Source organism: Typopeltis vanoorti, chromosome 6 (assembly GCF_054136105.1).
Source record: "Typopeltis vanoorti isolate ZY-2024b chromosome 6, IOZ_Tvanoo_1.0, whole genome shotgun sequence".
In the NCBI taxonomy this organism is placed as follows: domain Eukaryota; kingdom Metazoa; phylum Arthropoda; class Arachnida; order Uropygi; family Thelyphonidae; genus Typopeltis; species Typopeltis vanoorti.
In genome coordinates, this window is record NC_143554.1 from 20968689 (window position 1) to 20980736 (window position 12048).

At 36.4% G+C, this 12048-nt stretch overlaps 1 protein-coding gene across 4 annotated transcripts in view; it reads right to left on the reverse strand.

Annotated features, from left to right (window-relative positions):
* Window positions 1-412: 412 nt before the first annotated feature.
* Window positions 413-12048, reverse strand: part of LOC150105326 (echinoderm microtubule-associated protein-like CG42247) — a 375243-nt gene continuing 363607 nt past the window's right edge. For all 4 annotated transcript variants that reach the window (XM_090394708.1, XM_090394707.1, XM_090394705.1 and 1 more), the window contains one exon: window positions 413-682. In XM_090394708.1, coding sequence (XP_090250834.1) covers window positions 539-682 — 144 coding nt within the window. In that variant the 3' untranslated portion in view covers window positions 413-538. The remainder of the gene's footprint in view (window positions 683-12048) is intronic.

Genomic DNA, 12048 nt, shown 5'->3' on the forward strand with positions numbered 1-12048 from the left:
CTAGTAATATATTCATTGACTTTGACACATAAGCATTATATTATTTAAATTCATTAACTAATGCTGCTCTTTTGATCACATTCTAATGCCTAATTTTGAATTCAAAGCATACATACATGCATGCTCTAGTCTGTTGTTATCAACAGCATTTAAATTTCTTCGTCTCCTGTTTTTTAATGATGATATTCTGCTGTAGAATTCCTACTGCTAGATGAAGACTTCTCCCAAATGCTGAAGGGGTGTGTTTAGGCTTCCATGGACTCACAGTTCATCTTGGTGGATTATCTATGTGTGTGAATGAATGAAGCAATCACAAACCATGTCCATGGTGGGATTCTTGGCTTGATAGTTGATATGCTCTCCATGCATATTTTGTAATTTTGTAGGTTAAATTAGTATTAGGCATTGCAAATAGGATTTTTAAGAATTTTAATATACTGGATGTAATAAACTACACGTTTTATGCTTAATGTCAATTTGATTTAAAAAAATATTATTGATAAATGATTATCCTACAATCCAACTCAAATTCTGAGTTTTATTGACTTGTCAGATTTGGAACAAGTCTCCAAATGAACAGCACTCCATCCTTTCCACCCGTGGTTACCAAATATGTGTCTTCAGGTAGAAAGCAGATAGCACTCACTTCTGAACTTCCTTGTTTTACTTCAGAGTAACGTGCCTAAAAAATAAAAAAAAAAAAAAATATGTATATATATATAGACACATACACATGTCGTGATTGTAACCACCTTGCTAGCTATGTATGGAGGGAATAAGAGAGTCAGCTTAAAGAAATTGTAAAGATTTTGAAAGATTCCTTTATGAAGTTCTAAACATTATAAATGACATAAACCTACCAGAAAAAGTTTTTTTTTCTTTTTTTTGCATGATGTAATAATGGATGAGATCATCTATAAATAAGTGTTATGTACTTAATTGTTTGGCAGGTAATATCATACATGAAATGGATATATTACCACAGTTAAATAAGCTGTTGAGATGAATGTTATGAGCACCTGGCAAGGTAAAGGGCAATACACTGGTTTGATGACAGTGCTCTTTGTATGCTGAATTGAATGAGGCTGAGGTACTACTATTAGCTACTCTTTAATTACTGTCCTCAGATTTGAGCTTAATTCAAAAAACCTAAGATGATGGCGAAGACTTTGGATGGATATATTAATTTTAAAGGCAAGTTTTTGCTGAGATGATCAACCTAGATCGTGTGTGGATTATGCTAAAGATCAAGACTGAAATTAGTTGATTCATGTAATTTATGAGAAGTAATGGCATAAATCAAAATTTCTCAGAAACAGATCCCTTGTAAGATACTGTATCGCCATTTATAGGTTAACAACATATGTAAAGGAACCTCATTTTTTTTTAAGTTACAACAAAAAAAAACCTTTTTCCTAGTTTATAATAATCTGTTTTCATAGGATGCCAGAATCTTATTATTGTTCCCAAATTTAATAGCACATGACAGCAGCCTGAAATATTAGCAAAAACATTTATAAAATGTTAATATGATAAAGTATTAGCTTTTAAAAATATATATATTTCTTCTCGTAGACAGGCTTATACGTTGGTTATGCATTATTAAAACACTTAAGGAATAGAACAACGTAGTTAAGAATATAAATTAAATTAAACTTTAATAAATATTTTCCGATATTTTGGCAATGTCACATTGCCATTTTCTAAAGGAACTTACAAAAAAGTTACGTGCACGTAGGCACTACAACACAGAAACTGGGAATGAAAAGATGAAGCTATTGTTCTCCTAACAGTCCTGATGGTGCCCTCTAGCGGGCTAAGTAGGTGTTCTTGGCCGTTGGGCTGAAGGTCTGCAGATGTAGGCCTCCCAAATTTGGGGCAGTCGCATACACCCAAATTTGTTGAGGTTTGGAGAATTTCTCAGGGCTGAGGCTGATTCCATAAAGAGTCTTTCAAATTTGTATTTGCTACGGTGTATCACTGTAGCTTTCTTCCACCGTATTCTGTGGCGTGTATCCAGAGCATGGTCCGCAAGCCCAGAATGACTGTATTTGTGAAAACGGATGTAGTCCTTGTGTTCCGAAATTCTGATATTCGCTGTCCTACCTGTTTGGCCAAAGTAAGACAGTTTACAACTGCAAGGGACCTGGTAAACACCAGGTAGGTCTAGGGGAAGTGGTTGGTCTTTAGTGGAGCAGATAAGGGATGCCAATTTTCTGTAAGGTTTGTAACAGGAGGTCAGGTCATGTTTTTTTAAGATTTTGGTAATCTTTTCCGAGGTGCCTCGGATGTAGGGAATGGTGATGGATTTAGAGTAATCCTTGTTGTAGGGGGAGGGAGGGGATCTGTGGTTTGTAGGTTCTAATATTTTTTGGATTTTTTTTTTTTTGGGGGGGGGGTAGCCATTGGCTGAGAAAGTGTTGAGGATGTGATTTAGTTCAGTGTTTAGGGCCCAAGTCGTTTGAACAGATTAGTTTAGCCCTGTTATATAGTGTTTTTAGTGTTTTCACTACTCCATATTGTTGTGAGGGGGGGGGGGGGATTGTTGGTGAATGTATCTGCCTGTATGGGTGGGTTTTCTGTAAACTGAGAAAACCAAGGATCCATTAGGCTGGCGGGTGACTAGTGTGTCTAGGAAAGGGAGGCTGTTGTTTTCCTCTTTTTCCAGAGTGAATTTGATTCTGGGCTGTTGGTTGTTTAAGTGTGTTAAGAAGGAGAGAAGTGTTTCAGAGCCATGTGGCCAAATAGCGAACACATCATCAACGTAGCGAAGCCATATGGTTGGTTTTTGTGGGGCAGAGGCTAAGGCTTTTTCTTCAAAGGTCTCCATAAAGAAATTGGCCAAAGGTGGGGAGAGTGGTGACCCCATGGCTGTCCCCTCTATTTGTTTGTAGAATTTTCCCTGCCAAACGAAATAGCCTGAGTTCATTGTGAACTGAATCCCTTATCCGCTCCACTAAAGACCAACCACTTCCCCTAGACCTACCTGGTGTTTACCAGGTCCCTTGCAGTTGTAAACTGTCTTACTTTGGCCAAACAGGCAGGACAGCGAATATCAGAATTTCGGAACACAAGGACTACATCCGTTTTCACAAATACAGTCATTCTGGGCTTGCGGACCATGCTCTGGATACACGCCACAGAATACGGTGGAAGAAAGCTACAGTGATACACCGTAGCAAATACAAATTTGAAAGACTCTTTATGGAATCAGCCTCAGCCCTGAGAAATTCTCCAAACCTCAACAAATTTGGGAGGCCTACATCTGCAAACCTTCAGCCCAACAGCCAAGAACACCTACTTAGCCCGCTAGAGGGCACCATCAGGACTGTTAGGAGAACAACAGCTTCATCTTTTCATTCCCAGTTTCTGTGTTGTAGTGCCTACGTGCACGTAACTTTTTTGTAAGTTCCTTTAGAAAATGGCAATGTGACATTGCCGAAATATCGGAAAATATTTATTCAAGTTTAATTTAATTTATATTCTTAACTACATTGTTCTATTCCTTAAGTGTTTTAATAATATATATTTCTATGAAAATGCCATACACAAATAGATGTTAATTCTATAGTGATTACTAATTAGGCATTATTGCATATAAGACCTAATTATTAGGCACTTGAGTCAGCCATTATCAATAGCTGATCTCAAGGCATCAGGAATACAGCAGAAAGCTACTACCATCTCATGAATTTAAATCCTAACACTCTTAGTGTTAGGTTTTAGGTTCATGATATTAAAGTCAGTTTTTTTTTTTGGAGATGTTGACAACTTTAGTTTCTAGAAAAAGAATCCTACTTTCCTGGGCCAGATAACAAAAAAAAGTCCTACAAAAAGTTGAAATGAATTGAATCAAGCAAACTGATTAATATGCAAACTTTAAACACCTTTGAACCTTAATAATTATGTGGTATTCTTTCATTGTTGAACACTTAATAAAGACATTAACTGCAGTTCAAGACCTGTGCCGTACATATAATGCACTTCATAGAAGAGAGACAATGTGACATCTGTGGGATAGTGAGGAGAGCAGTCATAGCTAGCTGAAATGTCATCTTCTGGACAAGAACTTTTAGAGAGGTTTTTAGTGCACCACCTCAAATGATAGAGGGCAATATTACAAAGATGGGAAGATTTGGGATTTATACAAAGTTAGAAGCTGGACAGATGAAAAATAACATTGATCTGTCCAGCTTCTAACTCTATATAAAGATAAGAAAGAAAGAAAGAAAGAATGAAATTAGTTGATTCATGTAATTTATGAGGAGAATGGCATAAATCAAAATTTATCAGAAATACCAGTGTTTGGGAATAATTTTCTTTTTCCATACAATATTGAATAGATGTAATAGAAATTTTATGGCTTTCTTTCCTAAATTCTTTACCATTTCTGGTGTCATTTGGTCATGGCTTGCTGATTTGCCCAGTTTCATTTTACTTATTGCTGGTAACATTTCTTTTTCCTGAATTTCCTTACTTTAATCTTCTTCTGTTTTTTTGCCTGCATGTCTTGCTCTTAGGATTCTATTTTTTTTCTTGTCCTGCATCTTCCAATAATTCATTTTTTTACTGTTTCCACCTTTCCATGATGTCTTTGGGATTTGTGAGTAACTTTCCATCCTTAATTTTGATAAACTTTATGGGGCATTCTTTCTCTGACCTCATTCTTCTTAAAACATTATAGAAGAGTTTTTGGTTTCCTTTAAAATTTTGTTCTAAAGTATGTCTGAAGTTTTCCCAACATTTTCTTTTCTCTTTTTTTTTTCCCCACTAAGGTTTTAACTTTATTTCTTTGATTGTTGTATAGTTCTCTGTCAACCTGCAACTTTGATGCTATATATCTCTCCCACAATTGCTTTTTCTTTTTAATTTCTTCTTTTAGTTCTTCAGTCCACAGGGTGTTTTATGTCTCTTTTGTTTATTTTTTATTGATATACCACAAATTTCTTTGCTTGTTTCTAGAAGAAGTGTTTTGAACCTGTACCATAGGCTTTCTACATTTGGTCTTCGTAAATCTCTTTTTCTGCTTCTTTCTATTTTCTTCTATTTTACTTTTATATCCAGTGGCTGTCTCTTCTTTATTTAGTTTGTAGTTTTATTATTATTATTATTATTATTATCTTGGGCAACTCCAAGGAGTCGACAGACTCATCGAGGGAGGCCCTAACATCATGTCAAGAGCAACTATTCGACATTCACACAGTATCTATTATACCTTGCCTTGAACTCATTCACGGTCATAGCACCCACAACAGACTCTGGCAGCTTATTCCACTCATTCACCACTCTCCACGTAAAAAACCTAGTTATAACACCCCTGCTAACCACACTCTTGCCCAGCTTCCATGTATGGCCCCTAGTCCTCCCACCACCAATCCTATTCTCAAAAATATCTTCTGGATTAATCCTATAGAAACCCTTCAGTAATTTGAATGTCTCAATCATATCACCCCTTTTCTGCCTATCAACCAATTTTTGCAACCCACAAATCTTCAACCTGTTTTCATAAGGTTCATTCCACAGACCTGCTATCATCTTGGTTGCTTCTTTATCTTAACATTTATTCCTTTGCTACTTTTTCTACATTTTTCAACTTTTATTTTATGGATTGTTTCCAATACTAATAAGTAGTGGTCACTGCCTATTTCAGGACCTCTATAGACTCTTGAATTTTGTGTATACTTACAGTAGGATCTGCTTATGATGATAGTCAATGATAGATTTTTCATTTCTGCTGAGCTCTTCCCTGGTAAACTTATGGATTTCTTTATGTTTGAACATAGTATTTGCTATTACTAAATTATTTATAAGGCAAAGATTTATTATTTACTTGTTTTGTTTCTTCATCTATTTGATTTCCTACCTGGGCGTTAAGGTCTTCTAGCAGTATAATATGGCTTGAATTGCTTCAATTGTTTTTTTTGTAAGAGTTCGAATAATTCATCTTTAATTTCTTTATTAGCATTATCGTTTGGGCCATATGCAACAATTACAGTGAACACTTGGTTACCTGATTTAATATCTATAGTGATTGTCAACAATATATTCTTCGAGATTTGGTTTAATTATACATGCTACCTCTTGTTTTCCCCATTCTCTTGGTTTACCCCTGAATAGAAAAGTATATATCCATCTTTCATTTTCTGGCAACCTTGATCTTCCTTTTTTTTTGTTTCTGTGACTGCTAGGAGATCCGATCTCGATTTTTTAAATTTATCTATTAATTCGTTTTCTTTACGATGTAAACTTTAATGTTCCATTGTTATGTACCTTTCCTCTCTATATACATTGTATATTCTTTAACTATATTATCATTATATCTTTTTCTACTCTTGTTAGTTATGTATACCCTACTCACTCGTACAAATTTTTCCTTTCTCTAAACAAGCTAAATTAAGGCCACTCTAAAGTTTAGTCACGTGTAATTTATTTAATGATTATAGCTTTGTCCAAGTATGGGATGCAGCCATTAATCATATCCTCTGAGACAGTCCACCTGATAAATATTGACAAATTTATATTTTAACCGCGCCAGCCAATACTGAGGATAGATGGGACTCTTATCCAAGGTGGCTCTCTCAGAGTGATACACAGTAATAAACTTCCAACAATAAATAAACTAATTCCTATTCTCTTTATCTTTGCATGCAGTCGTGGCTCGAAATATTAACTTATACTCGTGGGTCCCTCCCGCTAGGTTCAATGGAAATTTTATGAGTGGCTATTTGAATTCATATAACAAGCTGGACTCAGGCAAATGCTATGAAACATATTTATTAAATCAAGAAATTATACATGAGAAAATATAGATGCATGGTTAACTATATTGCGTTGCTAGCAAGATCTCAATTTTAATATTAACATTACAATACATGAACAAATCACTTGGACCACTTCTATATATAATTTAACAAACTTCTAGCTTAAGTAGCCTATCTTTTATCACTCACGTGGTCACTAGTTATATCTCACAACATATCTCAATCATTTCATATACAAATCCCTTCTAGGGAGACATTTCTCAAACAGGGACAGGTCAATGCCAAAATAGGAATAGTTACTAAAGTTTTTTACAATATGTCCATTACACAAAATCCTATAGAATTCACACAAATCTTCAACTGGAAATTACAATATGACAAACTACATTACCATCCCTGGAATGACTTTCAGTTCTTTCTTCAGCCTTGTCTGGACATCAAGGCTCCTTTAAGGTCTACAATTCTCCGGGTCACATACGATAGATGCACGGCCAAGTTCTCCGAATTAAAAGGCAATGTGCCACTCAGGACCTTCACTAGTATCGCAGGCACACATCTGGATTACCGTTGCACAATATAGCATAGCTATTCTGATCTGAGGAAATAGCTAGCCCTAACTCGCACGCTACGGCAGATGACTCATAACTTCTATGGTCAGCCTGGAATCATCTCCGCTGGCGGAGACAGAGAGCCAATGTCCACGAGGTCAGGAAACAGGAACAAAAAGCCTCGGGTGAGGGGATTGGCGTTTATATTGCCTGCTTCAATCTCGGGGATTCGCGCACTTTGCCACGTTGTTTATCGCACTCTGCACTCCTCCACGTGCGCGTGACGTTTTCCTAGAAAGCGTTCTAGCTTCTTTTTCGTATAACTTCACTTTCCCTCCGGCCATACGTTATTCTGAACGACTAAAGTGTGACCCTTGGACCTTAGCTTATACACTTTGCTTTCTTATAATACATCTGATGGGATACTTTAAATAAATTAATACCTTAAATAAATTTCTCTATTAGATTTCATACAGAACAGGTTAAGTCTTACACATTTTTCATATTAAATGTTTCTTCACTTCTATCTTAGTGTTAATTATACATATATGCATGGCGTTCATTTATTACCCAGAGGCAAACATATGTGCTTATTTTCCTGTTTGTCGGGAAACTCTTGTTGAACTGTGATAAAATTGGAATTTCTAAGATGCATAATCCATCACAATTCAACACCACATCTCATGTACCTTTTTCTTCGCTTTGTCGTTAACCATTTAGGCAGTTCATCTATTTCTTTCTTTCTTTCTTTTAATGTGTGTATGGGATTAGCCTTCAGCACCCAAGTCTGGTGGTGGAGCTGCCACCTTTGAGGCCCCCAGACCGGCCTAATTTTTCTCAGCTCAAATTTATGGTATGTGATCTAATCCACTTCAATTTTATTTGTAACTCCCACGTGTGTGTGGGAGTTACAAATTCTTAAATTAAAACTAGCTTGAATCCTGTCTTATATATGACCAGTTTTTGGTGTTTTGACTAATTTCTCTCTTATTTCTTATAAATTCATTAAATAGACTTCCTACCATACCAGTTTTATTTATTCTGTTATTTCCATATATTTATCTTCACTAAAAATTGTACATTAAGACTGGCTGTTTTTTTTTCTGAAGTGCCTCTTGCACAGGGAATGATGATAGCATCACTAAAATATTATTATTATTATTATTAAACAAGACCTCATGGAGTCAAAGACTCATCTAGGAGGTCCTTTTATCTCACACACATCTCATCATACCATGTCTTAAACACATTCAAACTCCTTGCAGACACCACACTCTCAGGCAAGGCATTCCAATCAATCACAACTCTGCACGAAAAAAACCTGCCTCTCACTCCCCTACTCACACCCTCTTTATACAGTTTCCAGGGATGACCTCTGGTTCTCCCCTGATCTCCCACTATTCTCTGTAGAACTTCTCCACCATTGATCCTATAACAACCTCTTACCAACTTGTAGGTCTCTATCATATCTCCCCTCTTCCTTCTCTCCACTAGACTCTGCAAATTACACCTTTTCAATCTTTCCTCATACTCGACATTCCAGAGGCCAGAAACTACCTTTAGTCAGTCACCTTTGGACCCTTTCCAACATCTCTTCATCCTTCTGAAAACCAGGTGACCAAATCTGGGCACAATAGTCCATGTGTGGCCTAATCAAAGCCTTATACAAAGGAACAAGAATCTCCCTACATTCTACACGTCAGTGTCCTCTGCATCATTCCCAGAAGTCTTTGTGTTGTCTTCACAATTTTGGCGATGTGTCCCCTAAATTTTAGATCCTTATCCACTATCACCCCCCAGATCTCTTATTTCCTCTACTTCCAACAATATATTCTCACCAAGCATAAATTCTGCATCCCATCTTTGTTTTCCAAATTTTAAAACCTTACATTTTGCAACATTGACCTCACATCCCCATTTGCTTGCCCGATCGCTCAATTTATTCAAGTCTTCTTGCAAGGCCACAACATTTTCACTACGCTTTATGGTTCGTCCCAACTTTGCATCATCTGCAAACAACTGAATATCTCCATCCAAATCTTCACCAATATCATTAATATACAAGTTAAATAGTAATGGCCCTAAAACAGACCCCTGAGGCACTCCACTAGTGACTTTCCTTTTCCTTTATATTGCACCCCCATACACAACTTGTTGATACCTATCAGATAGCCAGTCTCCAATCCAATGCACTGATCTAATATCCAACCCCATCTACTCTAGTTTGACTGTCAACTTATCATGAGGTACTCTATCAAAAGCTTTTGCGAAATCCAAGTATATTACTGTGTATCCTTCTCCTCTGTCCAAGGAAGCAGTCACTTTATTGTAATAAGTAAGTAGATTACTAAAACATGACCTCCCTTTGAAAAATCCATGCTGTCCAAAGATTATACCATTGTTGTCAACCCAACTCTGGATCCTAGTTCTCACAAGCTTCTCCAACAACTTAACCACAACACCTGACACACAGATAGGTCTACAGTTTGATGCTTGAGTTCGATCACCTCCTTTATGAAGTGGCACAATCTTGCCCTCCTTCCACTCCTTAGGAACTTGACCAAGTGCAAGACTCGTATTAAAAAAATATGTCAAGGCAGGTGTCAACTCTCTAGCACATTCCTTCAAATATGCGGTGATATATTATCAAGTCCCACAGCCTTATTTACATCTAGTTTACTCAACTCCCCAAACACCTCTTGCTCACTTACAGTCAGTCTCTCCTCCCCATTATCAACTGCTCTTAATCTCTCCATGAAGTCACATTCACAAGATTGAAAGATCTTTATGAACTGCTCATTAAGTATCTCCACCACACATTCTGCAACAGCTGTCTTTATACCATTTCCTCCAATCAATGTCATCCTTCCATAATCATTCTTTCTTTTGCTGGCTATATATCGAAAGAACTCCCTAGGATTCTTTTTGGCTTCATTAACTAACTGCTGTTCATACCTCTATTTAGCTACTCTCACCAACCAAGTCACCCTCCTTGCCTGGTCTTTGTAGACCTCATGAAATTGGTTACTTCCACTTCTCTTATGCTGCCTCCACAATGCCCTTTTTCTCTGTATCGCATGCTTAATCTCTTTATTCATCCATTTCACACCTACCTTATTTAACCTTCTCACGCATGGTATACATTTAGACATTGCATCTACTAAATAGTTTTTGAAAATCCCCCAAGCTGCATTGATCTCTTTTCCAGCTAACTCCTCATTCCATGCTACACCTGCAAGCTGTCTCCTGAGCTCTTCATAATCACCCCCCTTGTAGTTCCACATATACCTGAAGAAAAAGTTGAGGATTGGGAGAATGATTGATTTATTTTGTTTTAATACTGTGGGAATTATAGATAAGGTGAAGTGTATATGATTAAGTTCTGCTATAAGAGAGGACTCATTGGAACAGAAGTTATAGGATCTATTAGTATTTTAATGATACCATATTGCTGAGAGGATGATGAGAAAGTTTGAGAATGTATCTGCCTAGGTAGATGGGCTTCCTGTATACTCAAAAAGGACAGGTTACCATTGGGTAGGCATGCTACTAAGGTGTCTAGAAAGGTTAAACAATTATTAGTTTCTTTTTCCATAGTCAACTAGATTCTAGGGTGAAGACTATTGAGGAGAGAGAGAGGAAAGAGTGTAATGTGTCTGAGCCATGACGCCACATGGAGAATACATCATCCACATATTTTAACCGTATAGAAGGTTTGCGAGGAGCCGAGTCAAGAGCTTGTTTTTCAAAATATTCCATAAAAAAATTAGCAAGGGGAAGTGAGAGGGAAGAACCCAAAAAGATATCCTCTATCTGTTTGCAAATTTTGTGATTCCAAAAAATATCCAGAATGGATAGCAAAGGAAACAGATCGGTAATATCAGGAGGAAAAACTTTTATAAGTAATAAGGTGTTATTTAATGGAATATTGGTGAACGGTGAGGTGATATCAAAGCTATCAAAACATCTGTATGATTCAATGTTAAAACTTCTATTAAGAATTTAACATTACTCAAATCACACAGATATTTTGGTCAATATCTGATTAAAAAATAGCCAGTCTTAAAGAAATACAATCTCTGCATGGCTTTCAAGCCCCACTGAAAGCTTTCTATCTTTATATTATCATTACCAACAGACCTCCATGGAATGAAGAGACTCGTCGTGGGAGGTCCCACTCTCACATGCACAGCTATAATAAATTTAGTTTAACCCTTTATCCAAGTGTAAAAAGAAAAAACACTGCAAATATAATATATGATGGTACAAATTAAGTGAATATTGAATCTAACATTATTTCATAGCCGAATATAGAAACTACAAGAGTTTCGTGCTGAATATACAGAAACTAAACCTTTTGGCTGATGCAAGCATAAGTAGTGCCTCATGGGCAACTTGTAGTAAAGGTGGAGCAAGCTCCAGACCTCTTTCCTTAGTATTTTCCATAAATGTAAAGCACATCTTTCAGAGATCAGTGACCTTTTTAATATAAAGAGTGCAATATAAAATTTGAAAATTACGGAGGGCTCATGACACAGGCATTTTTTCTCACATTTAAGGCTTAGAAATTCTATGATTAGTTGTTTTTAAGAAAAATGAGATTTCAAATTTTAACATTATTTTATTTACTTTGTTTTTACAACATATTTTTGTCACATATGAATGAATATAAAATAGCATAAAAAATGAATACAGAAAGAATATTCATGTTAACAGTTAGCATTTATCTCTCAGATCAG